Source organism: Caloenas nicobarica, chromosome 3 (assembly GCF_036013445.1).
Source record: "Caloenas nicobarica isolate bCalNic1 chromosome 3, bCalNic1.hap1, whole genome shotgun sequence".
Taxonomy (NCBI): Eukaryota; Metazoa; Chordata; class Aves; order Columbiformes; family Columbidae; genus Caloenas; species Caloenas nicobarica.
The window spans coordinates 57,210,331-57,231,960 of NC_088247.1; the positions used below are offsets into that span (position 1 = coordinate 57,210,331).

Sequence of the window (21,630 nt, forward strand, 5' to 3'; positions counted from 1 at the left end):
CTCCTAAGCTACTGCCCAGCTACTGCTACAGCAACCTAGAACAGGGGTGTCGCACTCATTTTGCCTGGAGGCCACGTCAGCCTCGCAGTTGCCTTCAAAGGGCCGAATGTAATTTTAGGACTGTATAAATGTAGGAGCAGTTACATTTATACAATCCTAAAATTACATTCGGCCCTTTGAAGGCAACCGCGAGGCTGATGTGGCCCTTGGTGAAAATGAGTCTGACACCCCTGACCTAGAGAGTGACTGGGCAGAGCAGGAGACACAGCAAATCCACAGCAAACCTGGGGATCCTGTGGGTGCCAAGGCAAACCTTAAGTTCTGCTACAAGTTAATTAGAGCCAACAAGCCCACCAATCAATTAAATAACCAAATACGTAGTTTTGTTCGGTTGTATTCCAAAGCAGCACTCACCTGCACATTTGGTCCTGGTGATGAGCGGTGGTCCTGGCTGCCCAGTCCCACCTTCCCCCGGTCTGGTGAGCAGGACACGGATCTCGTACTCGGTGTCAGGGTCCAAGTGCCAGAGTTTGTAAGTTGGTGCGTTGACGGCATGGGTTTCAGTCCAGGTCCCAGATGTCATTCGGTACTCCACTTCTTTCAGGATAATGGGTCCGTCCCCAATGATTGAGTTGGCATTCAGCTGAATGAGCAAATACGTGGGCCCAACGCCCAGCAGCTGAGGGGGTGCTATCGGCCGAGGTGGCTCTGTAGAGGAGATTAAAAAAAAAAAAGGCAGAGATCAAGCAAAAGCTGGCAAAGCCATTAAGAAGAGGGCTCTTTCCACAGAAAGTTGTTAGGTTTGGTCACCAAGGATTTCAGAGCTAAAAACCAAAATGACATCAATGAAGAAGAGCTGAGGAGAATTTCAGCTGATGGAAGCGAGTGGCGTACCACTGGCATCTGCCCTATGCTATTTTTTCAATTTAAAAATCTCAGCTAGGGACCATAAAATCCTATTTGATTTATATATTGCTGCTACTTAACATTTTTTTCTGAAAAGAATCTGGGTTCGTGCTCATTTATATAATTTACTACGGCAATAACTTGAGGTTTTTGAGAAACATAACTAATTTTCTTTATTGACAGAAGCCACACACATACTTTCCTTAAAGAAATTGTTCCAATAGTTCATATACTATCCCTGCACAGAATATTCTTAAAAATGAGTATCACTGTGGTTCATTCGAAACCTACCAGATGCAGTTAGGGTAAAAGATATGAATACCTCTAGCAGGCATTCAGAACACCCTGAACCAAGCAAAACTGCCAGAAGAACGACAGAATAAAGATGTACAGCAACAACGTACAACATCATTTTATTCTTCAGTGACTTACTACGGATTTAGAAACTCAAACAGTAAGATGTATGTTGCCTTTTGTCTTCCTCTGTTGCCATCAGCTTCTGCCTAAATATCTCACCACAGTTACAAAGTGAAAAGGTAACAATGGACCAAACAGGGAGGCGGGGTCCCCCTTACCCTGAGAAATGTTTACATACAGAAGAAGCACACTGCCTTGGTGTGATTTATTTAAAGACACACATCACAAGCAACATACACTTTTCTAATAAAACGAATCCACTGATAAACACTGAAGGTTCATTTTCATTCCAGATGGCTCATATTTCAACTAATTTGTTTCAGTTAATTAGGCAACAATGCTGAATCCAATGCACACAGGGTTTCGCACAGCAGCGATGCAGAACTAACAATGCCGCAACTCTGAGCAGGTAGAAGGATCTCATGGTCAGCACATTAAAAATAACATTTAACCCTAGACCATAAGATTTCCCTAGAGGAGAGCCCTTACCATCAGTGCTCTCCCAACCCCTCTGCACAAGAGAAGTTAACATGCAGAACCATTGCACATACTCTGCCTCCCAGGAACAACCCCACCAGTGTCACTGACAGAGGCCGTGGGCAGCGGTGACGGAGGGGCTCACCGAGCGCCCCACACCTCCTCTGACATCCCACCCTCCCTGCACGGTGAAGTTCAGCTAACGATTCCCTGGTTCTCTACAGCCAGCAGTAAAATTTCCCCTCCTGGTGCCAGAGCTGGCTCCCAACAGTGTATTTATCAGTTTTGTAAGCAACCAAGTTTCCCACGTTTTGCTACAAAAGGCTTTCATGCAGATTTTTTCTAAATCAGCTGTCTCTCAAGCCACTCGGTTTGCAGACCAGGGAATTTGTGAATGTACAGTAGTGGCTGCAAGCGGAGCCCATTTGCTTCTCCTGGAGGGAAAAGGTGAACACTCCAAGGTGTTCCCATTCATGCTTTGGGATATACCAAACTTTAGAAAGTATCTCAATTAATTATTAACGTATTTTACCAAGAAATGTGCACATGAACTTATTTAGACCCATGCCTGCATCAAAGCTCAGATAGGGAGGCAGGCTTAATGACAGCAGTTTATTTGCTGTGGAACTAACACATTAAATGTCAAACTAATGAATTCTAAGGTCAGCGTATACTACGGTAGAAAACATAATGGTTGATGAGCATGATACACTACCAAGTCCGAGTTATAAACCTCTAAACCTCTAAACATAAGGCTATGCTTAAAAGTATACACTTCGATTAAGAGCACGATTATCACAAATAAAACCTCACATTAATGAGACTAATATACCGTCACATATTAAATTTTTATGTTAAGAGGTAAAGAGTATTCTTATATTAGCATATGGATTTTGTTTTTAAGCTCTTGAGGACAAGGAGACTTATTTATAAAGTCTCTCCCAGTTCCAATAAATTATGCATGAATTTTAATCAGTTAGCAAATGAACAAGTAATTGTTCTGCAGCATTATTAATATTCTACATAATACAATACACTATCAGAACCAGAGGTGAGGTGCAATCAGAAATCCCAAAAGTACACTAAGTATCAACTGAAGCATGCAATCCCAATATACCAGGATAAACTTTTCTGATGTTACCCAATTAAATTGCTATTAATTATTCTCATTCATTATTCTATAACCAGATCCATCAAATATTCCCCAATTATAATTTCAAATCACAAAATTTCCTTTCATTTATACAGCAAACCAAAACTGTTACAGTTTAAAAATTGCCATTGATAAGTAAAAGACAGAACAAAGCCATCACTAATGTTTTGGTTGCCATTCCCGTAGCAAATACCACACTTCTAATACTCCTCTTTCAGTGGGTTTTTAAACACAATTCACATCCTTCAAGGAAGTGATGTTGCTCAATTTTCACTAGCAATCTGGGTCCACCTAGTAGTAAAGACCACTGTTTTGCAGTGTCTTGAGAAGTAAATATATCAAAAATTATAAACTTCCTATAGAAGTTATGGGGAAAAAATGAATGGAAAAAAAAACAACCCTAAGGAAAAGGGAGAAAAAAAAAGAGGGCGGAGAGGGAGGAGAGGGAGGAGAGGGCGGAGAGGGGAAAAAAAAGGCAGGGAAGAGGGGGAAAAAAGAAAAACGGAAAAGGAAAAGGAAGATGCATGAGAGGGAACTCCAAAGCAAAAATCACCCTCTCAGAGGTTTGCTCTGATTTATAAACAATACAAAAACTCCACTTCAGCCAAGCAGCCAAGCCAAGCAGCAGCTGTGTAGCACAGAGCCCAGATGCGGGGCAGCGCTGCAGGCAGCAGCGGTTGCCCTGACCCCGAGGGCAGCCGGGCTTTGGCTGCCCTGCCCGGGCACCTGCCCGCAGGTGGTCACTAGGAAAATGCATTTTGTGGCTCTCAGTCACCCACACCCGCAGCCAGGTCAGGCAGCATGGTGACCTCCTTCCATCTCCCACTGCCCTGGTCAGTGCAACCAACCCAGGGAACCGTGCCCTTTATTTCTGCCAAAAACACAACCGCCCCCCTCAATTATTATGAACAGATGTGGCTGAGGCACGCTGTATTCCTAGCATGCTATTTTCGTTGAGCACAGTTCCCTTTTTCACAGCCATGCATGCTCTGTGAATAGCCATAAAGGTTCTAAACAACACTTTATGAAAAAATATTTCAACCCGTGGATGGTTTATTAACTTGTCAGTAGAATCACAATTTCTATAGGTATTTAAGATACTCACACTAAACAGTTGGAACCAAAGACCCTGCATAGTGAGTTTCATTTCTTCCTTTGCTAAGCACAAAATCTAGAATTCCTTTTCCAGTGTAACTAGCTTAATTACTGACTCATTTTCTGACTATATTTTTTAGCCACTGCTTAAAGGTGTTAAATCTGATGAAATCCCTTCCAGTATGCACAGCTAGTAACATCTCTGAAACACTATATAAAAAGGAGCACTTGTACATCTGCAAGACATTAAAGAAATGAAAGTATTTTCATGCATAGCATTTTCCAGCATTTGGTCAGTTTTGGTTTTGACATAAAATGCCCACAGCTAAGTTAATAAAAAATTAAGACTGACATTTCATCAGTACAAAGTTCCCATTCTGCTGAGCTACTAGCAGTACATTATGCTCACATCAGTATGTATATGACATTATATATTAAATGTACTGTGATATTTAGGCAGCAATGACTAGAATAAGCATGCAGCATCAACCCCAGCTATAAGTTGTCCTACAGTTAAGCAGTTGTGTCATATTCTTGATGTTAAATATCGTATGCAAATAACTACATATTCATAGAAAAAAACCACACACACACAAAACCTCAAAAGAACAAAACAAAACGAAAAAAACCCAAAACCAAAACCCACAAAACCAAAAACAGCAACAAAAAAACAAACCAGAAAAAGGTCACTAGTGTTATTAGTACAGTAAATAGTATGCATAAAACTTGTACATTCCCAAGTAACATACGCACACTATGTTGCTTAACCAGCCTGGGTGACAATAGCCCCACTACATTGCCCTCCAAGACTAAACACTTCCTAAATTTAAAATAATGGAAGAGAATTTCATTAGTATCTTAGTGGTAATCATAACACTGTTAACAATCCGCTCAAGGCAGAAAAAAAAATAAATAAAAATAAACCCAAATGAGAATCCTACAAGTTGTTCCACTTTGAAGGAAAAACTGATGCTGGATGCATGTTTGACAAAATGACATGAAGTCATGTTTTGCTGAGGATCACATGTACCAGTCACAGGAGACTTGCACACAGCAGAAGGATTTGGGGAGGAGAGATCTGGTCACCACACAGTCCCAACATAGAAGTGCTTGCCTTCATGCCTGCCGCTCTCCATCCCACCTCTGCCTTGTCCGGAGGCTCCACGCATTAATACTTTTCATTAATGGCTTGGAAGCTCCCTCTGCTCATGCACACAATGTGCCTTCCTCTAGTGATGGCATGTTCAGTCTTCTCTGTCAAATACCTTACACGAAGCTAAACAGCTGGTATGCTGGGTATCAACAGTTTAATCCAATTAATACAACAAGGGTAATCATATAAAGCTTAATTTTTACAAGTATAACAAAGCATTCATTTACTTAAAAAGAAGTCCAACATCAGCATCAGCCCTCCAGAAATTAAAATTGGTGTGTCTTAACTATGCCAGAAACTGTCAAAAAAGCAAGTTAATCAAAAGAATTCAGGTTTCCTTTAAAATGTTTCACTTTCATAGAAACAAACAAATAAATCCACATAAATACAGCTAACACTGGATGTTCCAGGGAGTACAGAGGAGATGCCTCAACAAATGACTCAACTTCCTAGTGGTCCCAGAATCACAGAATGTCCTGAGTTGGAAGGGACCCACAGGGATCATCGAGTCCAACTCCTGTCCCTGCACAGGACAACCCCACAGGTCACACCATGTGTCTGAGGGTGTTGTCCAGTCTCTTCTTGAACACTGTCAGGCTTGGGGCCGTGACACCTCCCTGGGGAGCCTGTTCCAGTGCTCCACCACCCTCTGGGTGAACAACCTTTTCCTAATGTCCAACCTAAACCTCCTCTGGCACATCTTCCTGCCATTCCCTCAGGTTCTGCCATTGGTCGCTAAAGAGAAGAGTTTGGTGTCTACCCCTTCCTTCTCCCCTTGCGAGGAAGCTCTAGACCATGACGAGGTCTCCTCTCAGTATCCTCTCCTCCACGCTGAACAAACCAGGTGAACTCAAGACCAACTCAGCTCCCACCAAGATGAAACTGATTTCCTCTTCTAGGGATGTTTCTTGCAAAGCTGTTTAAGTATGTCTGCATGTTTCTTGTAAGTACTCTGGGTTTCTAGTTGAGGTTCTGTGCCTGACCCACACTGGCTATGTATAGTCAGAGCATGATCCTCACCATATGAAGCCTCCTGAGACCAGGGACACTGGGGAGTGCAGTCTGAGGCACCCAAGGCATCTAGGCCAAGTGGAAAATCCCAGTTTGCCAGGAGCTGGCCCCGTGCAGAAGCAGTCTGCTGGTGCTTCTGCGCTGGGCTCCAGATTGCACATGGAGATGTTGTGGCAAAGCTGCGTCAGACGACCCACGGCAGGGAGCCAGCAGAGCACACGGAGCAGGCTGCCCATGCCACGCAACAGCTACGCTGCTCCAGTGCTCTTCCTGTACTGGAAAATTACACATGGCTTTAGGGATTCACATGCTTTTAAAAATATTGGAAAACTGAAGAACCAGGGACATTTGTTTAAAAGTTGGAGAAAATGTATGGGATTTAGCAGAAAGAATTGTGGCAGTCAAGTACTAGCAGGAAACAAAATTCTCGGTCTTAAAAGCTGGTTAATCCAATGGAAAAAAAATTAACAAGAAGCAGTGACTGAAAGCTTAAATTCAAATATGGTATTAAGCCACAAATTCAACAGTGAGAATAGTAACTGAAAAACAATAACTGGTAATACTGTAAGAAATTCTACATTCTCTGTCTGTTTTCAGGCAAGGCTGGATGTCGTCTTATAAATTATATGTTGGGCAAAAAATAGAAGATGATAACAGTATGTAAAGCTTTGGAAAAGTACAACTGAAAAAAATTATGTGGTTGTGAAGATGGTCACAAAATGAGCTACGAAAAGTTTGAGGATAAAAACAAACCATGGAGACTTTCAGCACAAATACTGGCTTCCTTTTATTTTTAGGAACATCATTCCACACGTGGCATATCTTTAATATCAACTAGAAATATTTTCATTCCCCTTCCAAAATGGTTAGAAAGTACTGCTCTGCTAGGGAAAAGAAAAAATAGAATTTAAGACAAAAAGGTTTATTTTGGCTTGTGCCTGCCTGGGAGGACACCTGGCTGTCTTCTATGCTGACAGCAGCCTGACAAGACCTGTCGCCCTCAGCGCCAACAAAAGCTGTATTAATACAAACAGGGGGCTTTGCCAAGTAAGGCGAGAAGCAGTATACAAAGCAGCACTTGCCTGATGAGAGATTCTTCTACTCAGTTAAAAAACCAAGTTAATGCAGGGGACTGAGAGATCCCAAGCTGAAAGCACAGGTCTGACTAACAGCACAGGTATCATGAACCTCGGAGTCACAGCAAGCCTTTGCAGTTCACTTTTAAATTTCGAACGAGATCTCAAGTTTTCACTTTCTCTGTATGACAGACAACACTCAGAGCTCAGTCTGTCACCCTGTACATGTCATCTCTAGCGAGTCGTTAGGTCCTTAATGGTTTTGTTGTGTAACACATGGAAGACAAATAAAAAACCCAATAGCTTATGCATCAAAGAGACTGCCCAACAATGAGGACACTTCATTAATGGGAGTTGAGTACTCTACTGGGCTTCTGAAAAGAACAAAAAAAACCACCAACAAACAAGCAGTCCTGTCACTCTTCTAACTTATATTTTATTTTTCTGTATCATTAAGAACACACCTCTAGATACACATTGCTTCTGAGACCTTCTAACCACTAGCCAAGACTCCACAAAAGAAGATCAAGACAATCTTAACTGAACAATTCAAAGATGCAGACACACAGGGATCCTTAAGTAGAGAAATGCTGTTGTAATGGGCTTAGCTCATGGGATTCTTTCTTGCACACCATAGAGTGCTACCCTCACCTGGGCAGCCCACCTTATTCTTGTGGCAAAGGATGGGAGTAAGTGGAAGCTTATTTTCAGTCAGACATACTGTGCACCAGATACAGAGATTACTCCTGCCGAAAAGACACGATGCATCTGAAAAGCATCATAATAAAGAAGCAGGTGCACAAGCAAGTCTTCAACCGCTGTAGGGTTGCCCACGGAAAAGGGAGGGGTTCAAGTGAGAAGCAGCTGCCACAACAGCCTTTTCTGTTCCCACTCAGCTCCCAACCTTTCTTTTTCCCCAAGGGTTACAGTTTTGTCTACCACCTTCCTACCCCCTCAGTCGGGTAGATAGTACTGGTTACACACCATCAGCTGGGCATGAGCCACCACCACCCAACCCGAGCCTTGTCCTGTGTCTCACCATGAAAGACACCGAGACACGGTGGTGGTCAAAACGAGTCTTCAGCAGGAGGAGCTCAACTGCAGGCAGCTCACGTTGCACAGGCTGCAGGAGGGCACATGTGCCAATCCAGCTGTAACGCTCAAAATAACACACAGAGACCTCAGAGGAGTTTTAGAATCACCTCCTCTACTCCAAGACCAAACACTGTTTATAGATCCACACAATAAAAACTGCACCAGCTGAACGCCCTTTGGAGCTCTCATGAGCCCTGGCCATTCTTCAGGTTTAATTAATATTTCCCCCAAGCCATTGCTTGGCTTCTCTATTTGTTCATAAACTCATTTACTGGTTTTGCAATAAGTTTTTTTATTTGTTTTCCCCAGTGGTCAAAAACTTCTCTCTGCTCATCAAGTTTAACTCACTTTAACAGCTGCTTTATTTTTCTACATTTTTATACTTCGACAGAAAAAAAGTTTCTATTGCTCCCACCTCTGTTTTCTGCAGATAACTTGGAGGAACCATTTATTGTGGGTTCCTGCTGCTCATGCAAAAGTATGCTGAGGAAAAGGCAGCAAAAATCTTGTCAGCAAATAACTGACTTTAACATATTACACCATGTAATAATTTAATGTAGAAAATAATGAAGAAATTGGTAGGTTTTTACAGTTAAGTGTTGTAAACAGCCACAAGCCTCCCTTCATATTTTTTTTTAGAAAACCATCAGAAGTTAGTTCAGACTTAGCTGCTGTCCTGTGACCGTAAGTGATGGTGGCTGCATGGAGAAACTTGAACAGCTTATGATCTAGTTTTCTCCCACAAAGCTTTTCCTCCAGCTCTTTTTTTTTCTTTTTTCTTTTTAATGATGCTAATGCAGACTTAATTCCTGTGACTCCAGAAATGTTCTTTCTGCGACTTTAAAATACAATTTATCACAACTGTTCAGTATCCAGCACTAGTTGGTAGTCCTGAGGTTGAGATACAATACCTACAAAATGTTACTTTTTAATTAAGAGAGTTAGTTGTCTGGAACAAAAGAACTCATTCTAAGCAATAGCTTAGTGACCGGGTCGTATCAAGCGATTTATCCAACTCACTTCACAAAGTCTGCAGGAGCATTTTCATTGTCTTTTATTACTTGAAAAGGAAAAACTGAAACAATCTATTTTAAACAAATATTCAAAATAAATATCTATAACACAGTGAGATTCAGGTTATTACCAAGCGAATAAGCTACTGGAGAAAAGCCAGCAACAAACAGAAACGGCACATTGAACGGCGAGCTCATGACACTGGCTTAGGTAGGATACTGACATATTTCACTATAATATCATCTCTAATTTTGGGTCTGCAAATGGGGACACTGTGTCACAAGTTCACTTCAAACTACTGATTTCTCTGAGCACCTGCCTAATATATCAAGTTTGCGTGGTAAGTACAACACAGTCTGCAAGCTCATGCAGCTAAAATATATTTAATTTAAGTGACATGGCAGTTACTGACCACCTGAAGTGCTGAAATAAGACTTATTTCAACAGTGAAAACTGCTAACTTCTGCATAGTGATTTTATAACCTATGCATCACTGTGGCATTTTATTCAGCTTGATTTGAAACACCACTGCATTCGTTTTATTATCTTTCTTTAAATAAAAGAAACAGTGTGCAGCTTTAGCATTGTCAGCAGAAATCATAAACAAGTTTAAGCTCATGCCCAGATTACATGTTAAAAAAAAAAAAAAGTCTTCATAAAAATTGGAGTATGTCATCCCTCTACACAATTTCTGAAAAGGACACATGCCTATTTATTGAATGATAGTAGGCCATGCTACTTTGGGAATCAATTAGAAGAGTATGACATATTTTGTCTAAAAGACTGCATTGTGTTAAAGACATTTATGCAGTATGCTCCTACAGGAAAAATGAATACATGTAAGAAAAAGAAGTGCCTGTAATGAGAAGACATTCAAATCTTGAAAAAAAAAGATCAGTATAAATGAGTCAGCTATAGAAATGTCTCAGGCAAGGACTTGATCACAATGATTTCATTATCCACGTATATCAGTAATTCCCTTGAGATCTCAACATTGATATGATTGTTGGAAAGAAATATTTTATCTGCTTCGTTGTCAGGAATGAGCAGGTTAAGAATAAAATTGAATGCATTCTTCAAAAATTGGTACTTCCCAAGAAAGAATTACTCTCAACTCTATGAAGCTTTGCAACAGGATATTTGACAACACTTCATTCCACATGCACATCCACATGCTATCAATGATGAGAAGGAAGGGCAGGCACCGATCTCTTCTCTCTGGTGACCAATGACAAGAACCCAAGGGAATGGCAGGAAGATGTGCCAGGGGAGGTTTAGGTTGGACATTAGGAAAAGGTTCTTCCCCCAGAGGGTGGTGGAGCACTGGAACAGGCTCCCCAGGGAGGTGTCACGGCCCCAAGCCTGACAGTGTTCAAGAAGAGACTGGACAACACCCTCAGACACATGGTGTGAACTGTGGGGTTGTCCTGTGCAGGGCCAGGAGTTGGACTCGATGATCCCTGGTGGGTCCCTTCCAACTCAGGACATTCTAAGAATAACACTAGAGATTAGGTAAAGAGTGCCTGTAGAAGGACAAAATATTATTTTAGGCACTCCAGGATTTTCTTTTACATAGTTATGTAATGAGAACGTAATTTTCTTTTTCTTCCTGCTTCTCAAGTACCTGGGTAGTTTGTTTGTTTGGTTTTTAATTCCAAGTTTGAACTGGCCCAATAAACTGATATTGCAAAGATTTTTTTTTTTTTAATCTATTGATACTATAGTCACCCTCACGTTTGGGAAGGGAAGGGAGGCAGGTCACATGCCATATTATTGAGGCAAGACCCTTACAAATGCACAGGGGACAGAGGTGAACTTAAGACCTTCCCTTTCAGATTGTCAGGGGATTCAGGAATGCCTGTAGAAGAGGATAAATAATGTGTCACTCCTCCAAAATTCTACCTCAGGTATCCCATTTCATCGAAATTAAAAGCTTTCTGTCACCACTTCAATACTATCATCAAAGGAAGAATGGATACAATTTAGTATAAGGGTTACACATTAATGCCTACCTAGAGATTTTGTGTGTGCTCAGACTATTCATATCTATGGGGAAAAATGACAGAATCCATCACTTCTGAGCAAATTTATTTTTGAGGGACTGTTGCCTTGCTCAAATCCCTTTATTTCTATTCATAACCTTTTCCAAGACACATTTAGATGTTCCCACCAGCAATATCTTCACATTTCTTATTACAGCATGCCCAAATATTTCTTGCCAAAAATGCCAGAAGGCAGCCCACTGGAATGACAGAGTAGGGGGCTAATTTTAGGAGGCATTGAGACACTTCCCTCGATCTATGCAGTGAACCAACAGAAATCAGAACGGAAACCCACTTGGTTAATTTTTGCACCACAGTTTTACATCATAGATGTGAATTACACATCATCTAACGCCTACCTGAAAGGGCGACCCTACTCCTCCACTTCCTGCCATCAGCATCACTTGCAGTACCACTCATCTACTCTATATCAAGGTAGTTAGGTTTAAAACTGATCTTGGAGGGTACATGTACATAGAGGTTTCTTGCTTTCCTGGGTCCCTGAAGCAGCTCCCAGTGGCTTCAGAAAAGAGTCAGTGCCAGCACAGATGATGATGCACGAGTTCAGGTGCTTGAGATAGAGAAAAAGGGAGGGCAAGGACTGAAACTGCCTCTTCAGCAGGTGCTGGCCATTACAGCTGCTGAGCCTTACCATGAAAGGCACCTCCAGAAAAGGGCAGGAGGGATAAGAGTAGCCAAAAGGAACTGACACCCTTGACACAGCACCTCAACAGCTGGTAAGAAATATCTATGAAATTGAAGGGAACAGGTAATAAAGCAGCTGCACATCTCCCTGCCAAATGGATTTTGACTGTGATGAAAAGCCTGGAAGAGTTTTCCAGAAAAACAAAACAAAAATCGTCACCACTTCTTCTGCATGCTAATAAGAAACACATTACATGTTTCTTTAAAGGAATAAACAGAATATAATGATTTATTAAGAATTTTGATAATGCAGTGTTGTGAAGTAGAAATGGAAGAGTGAAGTTGCTGATGAAATTCTTACATAGTCAATGGAGAGGACTAACCAATTCATTTATATAATGAGAACAGCTTCACACCTGAGAGGCCAAGTTGGTTTAAGCTTTTTTTTTTTTTTTTTTTTTTTTTTTTAAGCTGGTGCATCAAAAATGGGGAATCACAGAATCTAAGAATAGTTAGGGTTGGAAGGGACCTTTGGAGATCATCTAGTCCAACCCACCTGCTAAAGCAGGTTCATCTAGAGCAGATCGCACAGGAGTGTGTCCAGATGGGTCTTGAATGTCTCCAGAGAAGGAGACTCCACAACCTCTCTGGGCAGCCTGTTCCAGTGCTCTGGCACCCTCAAAGTAAAGAAGTTTTTCCTCATACTCAGATGGAACCTCCTGTGCTTCAGTCTGTACCTGTTGCCTCTCATCCTATCGTTGGGCACCACTGAAAGGAGTCTGGTCCCATCCTCTTGATACCCATCCTTGAGATATTTATAAACATTGATGAGATCCCCTCTCAGCCTTCTCTTCTCCAGGCTGAACAGACCCAGCTCTCTCAGTCTCTCCTCATAAGAACGGTGCTCCAGGCCTCTAATCATCTTCGTAGCCCTCTGCTGGACTCCCTCCAGTAATTCCTTGTCCTTCTTAAACTGGGGAGCCCAGAACTGGATGTACTCTAGATGTGGCCTCATCAGGGCAGAGTACAGGGGGAGGACAAGCTCCCTCGATCTGCGGGTCACACTCCTCTTAACGCAGCCCAGGATACCATTGCCCTTTTTGGCCATAAGGGCACATTGCTGACTCATGGTCAACCTGTTGTCGAGCAGAACTCCCAAGTCCTTCTCTGCAGTGCTGCTTTCCAGCAGGTCTGCCCCTAACCTGTACTGGTGGCCTGGGGTTATTCCTCCTCAGGTGCACAACCCTACACTTCCCATTCATCAGGTTCTTCTCTGGCCAGTCCTCCAGCCTGTCCAGGTCTCGCTGAATGACAGCACAGCCTTCTCGTGTGTCAGCCCTTCCACCCAGTTTGTTATCATCAGCAAACTTGCTGAGGGTGCACTCGGTCTCTTCATCCAGGTCATTGATGAATGGGTTGAACAGGACTGGACCTAACACTGACCCTTGGGGAACCTCACTAACTAAGGGCCTCCAACCAGACTTTGCACCGTTGATCACAACCCTCTGAGCTCTGCCATCCAGCCAGTTCATAACCCATTTCACTGTGCATTCATCCAGCCCCCACTTCTTGAGCTTGCCTCTGACGACATTGTGAGAGACGGCGGGAAAAGCCTTGCCGAAGTCAAGGTAGACAACGTCCACTGCTCTTCCCTCATCTACCCAGCCAATCATACCATCACGGAAGGCTATCAGGTTGGTCAAACATGATTTCCCTTTGGTGAACCCATACTGACTACTCCTGATAACCTTTCCCTCCACATCCTTGGAGATGCCATCCATAATGAGCTGTTCTATCACCTTTCCATGGATGGAGTTGAGCCTGACTGGCCTGTAATCTCCTGGGTCATCCTTCTTGCCCTTTTTGAAGACTGGAGTGATGTTGGCTTTCCTCCAGTCCTCAGGCACCTCTCCTTTTCTCCAAGAGCTTTCAAAGATGATGGAGAGTGGCTTTGCAATAACATCTGCCAACTCCCTCAGCACTCGTGGGTGCATCCTATGGGGGCCCATGGATTTGTGGATGTTCAGTTTGTCTAAACGATCTCTAACCTGTTCTTCCTCAACCAAAGGAAAGGCTTCCTTCTGCCTGACTTTCTCTTCTATCTCTAGGTTCTGAGGGCCAGTTTTAGCCGTAAAGACGGAAGCGAAGAAGGCATTCAGTAACTCTGCCTTCTCTGTATCATCTGTCACAAGGGCACCCTCCTCATTCAGCAGCGGACCTATATTTTCCCTAACCTTCCTTTTGCTGCTGAAAATGGGGAATGAGAATACGTGCCTTTAAAAGAGAAAGCAGCACATTAGATTAACAGAAAACAGGGTAGCTTTTTGGCCTAATAAGTATTTAGACTGAGTTTAACTGGATATTTTAATAATCTACTTTTCAGGTGGGGCTGTTCTGTTAGAGAGTTTGAAAATGTCTATGTTGTCAAGCATGATATTGTTACTATGAAGAGGGTGTCTTTGTAATTAAATTGACACCCACTGCATTGAATCTCAAATACGGTACAGGACATAAAAGCACAGACAGCTTAAAAATGAGTATGTACATTAGATGATTTGGATTATAAAAATATGTTCTGAGGAATAGTTTGTAGAAGCTTTTTATGAGTTCATAGTATCCTATTATATTTGGTTTTTTGCAACAAAGATTCGAAGTATAAATATGACAAAAAACTACCAGTCATTTACTCTGGAATAGCAACTCCCTGAGTACAGGAACAGAGTCTAAATTTTGCATCTTATTTCTACTGACACGAACATTTGCTTCTCTGTAGTGATATTTATGTGGTTAGTGTGACTGCTTACACTGGGAAAAATCTGACTAGAAAGTCACCAATCACGTTTCTGGTCTCTCAAGAAATAGACACATTCAATTGTAACCTACCTGGACAATCAATAAAAGCCACCTCAAGTGTCCGTAGATCTACAGCACAACTGATCCACAGTGCTCAATGTTCATTCACTAGCAAATAAAAGTTAACTGTACCTTAAGATATGGGTTGCATATCCTATCTATACCACTCATCTGAGAAGCAGGAGCTCTTGCACTCAAGTTTGTAGAAACATTCCCTCAGAATAACTGGACAACATGATGGTGGAGCACTGGGAAAGCTCTGCGTTGAAATCCAGACTGCACTTCCACTGGGTGGGAGAATGGAGCAGCACCATTGTTAAATACTGAGCTCATCACCTCAAGATTAACAGTTGATAAGGATAGGGATCTTCATGTTGGAAAAGAGATGATCTAGGGGTGACAGAGCTCTACAAAAATCACACACCAGAGAGGTGCTAGGATTCAATTAATCTTCATCTTTTCTAATACAGCAAATATAGGACACCAAGTGAAGCTAGCAGAAGGCAGGCTCAAAAATTAAGAGGAAAGGAATGGGTCTTCATGCCAAGAAAGGAAGCAGTCTCATTGCCAAATGGTCCTGTAGACAAACAAAGGTTACCCGTTATGAATTGAGTAACCACCAGGTTCGGCACCATTGCTGAAAGGAATCAGATGCTGAGAGGGCATCAGGGAGAATGTCATGTATGCTCATGAAGGTCTTTCTCCTCCCAAGAAGTCCTCCTCTGGCAACTGCTTGAGAAACAATCCAGATTTAGTTGGACCTCTGGTTTGAACAGTTGCGATTGTCCCTTGTTGTACTCCTGTATTATGTTAATCTCTATTTACATTCAGGAATTTTGATACTGAATGGCTAAACTGAAGACAGGGATCTCAAATGAGGCAAGATAAATTCTATTTTTTTCTATACTGCCCTTATTCAGGCAACTGAGTTGATTCCCACCTCATCACAGCTTTAATATCAGAAATAGAATATGCTCCAATAATAGTCAAATTAAAAGAAAAATGTTTTTTTTCTACCTTATTTTAACCACTCTACATTATCTTAATCATTTTTGATGAGCAAACCTGAGAACGTACAGCTTCTTATTCTACTACTGTATGTTTTAATTCTTGAACAAGATGCTAATCGACATCTCTGCAGCTGAGCTAGTACATTGAAAGCTCAGTAACTAGCCTTGTGTATTCACATAAGAAAGGTAAACAACATCAATAATACTACAGAAACAACGAGGCAGAAATTGGAGGGTACGGCTTTCCTCTCCAAATACAAGAGCCACTGCTAATAATATCGTTTATAATAATATACACCATTATGGAGATTGCTACCTTCAAAGATTACACAAGTAAACTATGTTATTTACTAAATTCAGATTGCCTGTGCATACAGGCTGTGTTTGCTGGTTCTGCATTTTGAACCAAGCTGCTAAGAGCATATTACAATAGTACTTGGAGACAAAAATAAATCACATATCAGCATATTACCAGTTAAACAAATAGGAATGGTGCCTTAAAGAAGCCCTTACATTTGACGGAGGTATTGGTAACAAAAGCATGTAACCATGGGGAAAAAACGTTGTGTAATTTCATCAGCAAGCTCTGTTGGCCCCAGTACACAAAGCTAGTAGCACTTTTTCATGAATTTTAAATACTGCTTTTCATGAAGGCAAGGAAAGTCATGACTCTTCCTGCCAGACCCCAAAGTCCTGCCTCAAACTTTTTATGTGTGTGTGTTCTTTGAAGGATTTTTTATTTGTTCGTTTGCTTGGTTTTAAATAACTGCAAGCACCAGGAAACCTCTCTCATGGGACTCGCTAGCCTTCTGATATAAGTGGTTTCAGGAAAAAAAATGCAGTCCTGTCAACTCAGTCAGAGGAATGGTGAAGTTGCCCCATTGAACCCTGTTGAGGTTTCTACCTCTGGATCCAAATAATTACCTTGGCCGCTTTTAAGAAAGCCTCTGCCTGTTATTCACCCTCCTCCCCACCCTGTAATGAGAAAGGCAGGCTGGGTTTACAGAAACATTCAGAATAGGTGCACCTAACTTTTTTCTAAGCATAACAAGCCACAATACAGCACTTTAACATTTCAAGATAATCCCCTAAATCTTCCCCTTTTTACTTAAAATAGCTTTTCCTTCCAAAATTTACTTCACTTTTAGTTTAAGAAGTTAAACAGTTTGGCCACTGAACTGAGAAGTCAGCGATCAGCTCGATGTGTATCTCTAAGCTCTCCACACCGGCACAGCCTCTTCTCCTGACTTCTGAGGCACCTTCTCAGGGTACAAATCCCTCTGCTGAGTACCCACATCCAGACGGTGAGAATTCAGGGCCTAGGTGACCCTGAGCACAAAGCCAATTCTGTCTTTTTCTCCAGTCCTCAAACAATCCCTTTCTCAGGGCCACACAAGTACAGGAAAGCTATTTTACAGTTAACTTTGGTTACAGCCAAGAATATAGAGGTACCACAACCAATCTCACACACGCATTTTATACCTTCTTAAGTGCAGAGGCTTAGAAATCAAAAACTCCACATAAAAATGTCTTCCTTCTCCTTGGGAATGAAATGGGCTAGATTGGCTGAGGTTGGGCTTGGTTTTTTTGTGGGGGAGGAGAGAGTGGGGTGTGTGTGAAACAAAACGCTCAATAAAAGTTGAGAAGGTTAAGATTAAAAAATTGAATAATTCATCCAAATTCAGCAAATGTGTGCAATAAAAACATTTACTTTAGCATTTCTAAAATGACATGTTTTGACCTTTCAGTCTAGTTGCATGTGGGGCACTAGATAATAACACGTGGCATTTGGAGCGTGATTCAAGACTGCGTCTATAGAGAAGTGGGTTATTCAATCTCTCAGCATAAGGATGTTCCACATCCATTCCTCTTGTCTGACTGAACTGGAACAAGGTTTTGAGCAGAGACTTCCCATTTCCCAGGACAGCACCCTAACCTACAGGTTCAGGGATTCTCAGAGACCATCTCTCCTTTTGAACCATTTTCTGCAACACATTCATTAAGTCACATGTCTGCTTAGAAAGGCAGGAAGAAAACACGGGTTTTAGTTCTGGCTCCAATTAGCGCAGCAATATTTTTACCTACAGCAGTAGAGTTTTGTGACTAGATGCATCTAGCTTATCTTGTTTTTTCTGAAGATGCTAAAGAATTAAGAAATAAAATAATAAAGAAAGTCAAAGCTGATAAATACAAAACAGGGCATGTGAGGTGGGGAGGAATCCCTTTTGGACTCTAAATCAGTATAATCAGACAGGAACAATATGTCTGTGGGGAACTTCATCGCTGTATCACCTCAATTCAGACAAAAAGCCGGATAAGGTATCAGTGATTATTAGGAACAGAACGCAAAAGTAAGCACAATATCTTGTGTTACTGTGTAAACTCACAATGTTCTCTCATCTAAAATAAAAGACATAGATCTGGTCTTCCTGTCTCCTGCTGGATGGGCTAGAAGACATAGAAAAGGCCAAAGAGAAGTTATCAAAGACCTAGGACAACCTCTGTATTTGGAGATACTAAATAAGTCTGGATTAGTCAACATGAATGATGATTGAAGGAATGCACGCTAGATATCTATGAAATGGCAAGTGGCATGAAAAAGATTAATATGGAATGACTTTTGCTGTTTCTAGCAGTCCAAAATATGGTGCATAAAAATTTTTTAAAAAGAGTAGCCTGCAGCTTCAGAAGCAAGTACTGTCTTCTCTAACTTGAGTTAACTGTAGGAATTCATTGCTGCAGGATGATGGGCAAAAACACAAGTTCAAAAATGATTTGACAAATTCATAGAAGGTTCACCAAGGATACTACACACAAATACGCTGATATAGTCTCTGGCTTGATAAATCTTAAGCTGTAGATTGCTAGATGCTACAGTCATGAAGGGAGTGTATCACTGTGTGCCTCTCCCATTCTTACATTTTCTCCTGAGTTCACATACTAAACCAAATAGATTTTTGGCCAGTAGCAGTGTTTTCTTAAGTTGCTATCACATTCTCCAGAGGAAAAAAAAAACAGCAGCCATCAAGTTACTGACTGAATGTTGGACAAAGAGATAAACACAGGGTTCAATTCATTTTAGGTGAGTGCCCTCTGCATAAAACTATGAATGGTCCAACTCACCTCTTCTTTCAGAGTGTGAATGGTGCTTGGCTGTATAGCCACATTTCCTTCCCATTCCATTATAAACGATCAAGTTTCTATTTTTTCTGATGCTTGAATGGAAAGCTATTCACTTTAAAACAAAAGCTACTTTGCAGGGCTAAAACAGTATAAGCTAACCAACTGGGGGAAAAAAAAAAAAGAGATTAATTTTCTGATGATTTACATCCCTGAATGGGTAATATAACCCAGATGTAGTAAGAACAGCGTAATTATGTTGTACATGCACTAAGTCATCCCACGTACATAATACCTTATGAAAAACTTTCTCCCATCCCATCATCCCTTTAATGTGTGGGGGGAAATAAACAGTGAAGGTTAAAAAAAAAAATTAAAAAAGAAAAAAAAAAAATCGGCAAGTAAAAAAGCTTGTTTGAACTCCTTTAACTCTTCCTCTCACTGCAGGCCAATCCGTGAGTATTACCGGGGCTTACAGTTGTTAAATACCTTAAAAGAAGATAAAATTACCACTTGTCTACACAGCCTCTCCTGCCAAGGCAAAATGTTTTGCCCTGCTGTCTGCCTTTGTTTCACAGTCAGTATAAACAGTTCCCCCACTGGTAAGTATTCTAACCCTGTGGTGTTTATACTTTTCTCGGCCTGAATTATTTATCATTTCTTTCTCTACAACACATAAAAGAAAAAATGGGTAAAGGAATGGGGCCAGTAACGTTTCTGAAGCTCAAAGTACCCTTCAAAAACACTAAAGCAACCTAGATATTTTCCCTTTGATATGCTGTCTAATTTTTCCCAAGTTATTTAATAGTGTGTTTCTATTCATGTCCTATGTCATTTACACCATATATTAACTGACTGTAAAAATAACCAAAACACCTGCAGTTCTACCTAAGTGTCCTTAGCAGCACTTTCCTCGTCCAGGTTCATAATCTCTTGTTCTGCAGTATGCTAACTTTTGCCTTTATATTGCCTTTTCTCTGAATTACAGACACCTTCACAGTACTCTCTGGCTACGTCCCTCCTTTTAAATGTCTTTTTGAGTAATTTGGATTACTTCTAATATCACAACCAGTCACTTTTTCTCCAGCAGAAGAATATTCTTAATTTAGACCAAACAAATCATTTCACCAAAGTGCATTTTTTACCCTTTTTTTTTATTTTTTAAGGATTTATTGTGGATGATAATTTCAAATACACTTTATAACAGTGCTGTGATGTGTGCATAGCTGTCTCTCTTATTACTCACTGACTGTTATTACTGGTACCGGAACTACACAGATGTGCTTGCTTTTCCACACTTTAATTATACCTATACAAATCATACTAGTGTACTTCATTAGGATATTGTGGAAAAGACACTCCAAGTGTTATTATACTTATGTATTTAAATGTCCTAATTGGAATTCTGAACTTGAATTGGACATTCCATTTCAGAGAGACATTCTACTTTCCTTAACCTTTCTTTTGCTTTGCTCTTTTTTTTTTTTTTTTGGTAAATTCCCTCGTCTTCCATACCAAGTCTGGCTGGTCTTTTTCTTAACAATCCAAAGATAAGGTTTACTGCAGGTTTTTATATTCAGGGCTATTACATTAAGGCCCATCATTCTGGTATCTGGTTATCTCCTCTAATATGACAAGATAACGTAGGCTTGAGGGAACATATTAGGATCTCCTGTCAGCCTCTTCTGTTGTATCACCTCCTCTCAGGGCATGTTCATATGAGGAAGCTGCTACAGAAAAGAAGAAAAAAAAAAAATGGTGTTTATCTCAGGAAAATTTCCACACCATATTTCCCTATAGGCACAAACATTTTTGCAGTGCACTGTAATCCACTTGCAAAGCAGATTGAGGATGCGGTTTCACATTACATCTAAGCCAACCTAAAATGGCCATATTGTCATGGGGAGTGAACTACTACCTCTTTCCTGGTCTTTCCCTCTTTTCCACACCAGTGGTTCTACTGTTAGAAAACTATCCTGACATAAAAACACCCACTTCTTTCGACAGTGTCTGTTTTTTGTTACTTTAGCTCCCCAGTCAGCTCACTGCAGAGAGGGACAAGTACGCTTCTGGTGGAACAGAAGCAGAAATAGCATGTTGCTGGGAGTAGAAGAGGGAAAACAAAAGCAGGACCATGCCTTTTGGTGCATCAACTGTAACATCAGACACTGATGCACATATACAGCCTTTGCCCATACCGACGTATTTATTTCAGGAAGGTTCCAACAAATAGATGAGCAAGTAAATAATCGGTGTAAGAACCTGTTCATGAGGCATAGAATCAGTCAAAAACAGAACATGCAAAAAATTCCTTCACAGATTAGGAAGCTTCATTAGTTATGGCAGTATGAAGATGCATTGTTCAGAAATCAAGTTGAAACCAGACCGAACGGTGACTGACAGGCTTCAGCTCTTTATGAGCGCAGGTCCCTCTGGAAGGCCTCCTCTGTACCCCAACGCTGCGAGTCAAAACAGGATTCTTGCCATGAAAGGATTGCTTCAATGATTCCCTTTCAATAGCTTAAAGTTCCAGACTCCTGTGAAATTTTTAATCCCCCACAGG

General features: G+C 41.1%; 1 protein-coding gene across 3 annotated transcripts in view; it reads right to left on the reverse strand.

Annotated features, from left to right (window-relative positions):
• PTPRK (protein tyrosine phosphatase receptor type K) overlaps nucleotides 1-21,630 on the reverse strand; it is a 322,787-nt gene that overhangs the window by 167,628 nt on the left and 133,529 nt on the right. For all 3 annotated transcript variants that reach the window (XM_065632502.1, XM_065632504.1, XM_065632501.1), the window contains exon 6: nucleotides 415-708. In XM_065632502.1, the coding sequence (XP_065488574.1) occupies nucleotides 415-708 (294 nt within the window). The remainder of the gene's footprint in view (nucleotides 1-414; nucleotides 709-21,630) is intronic.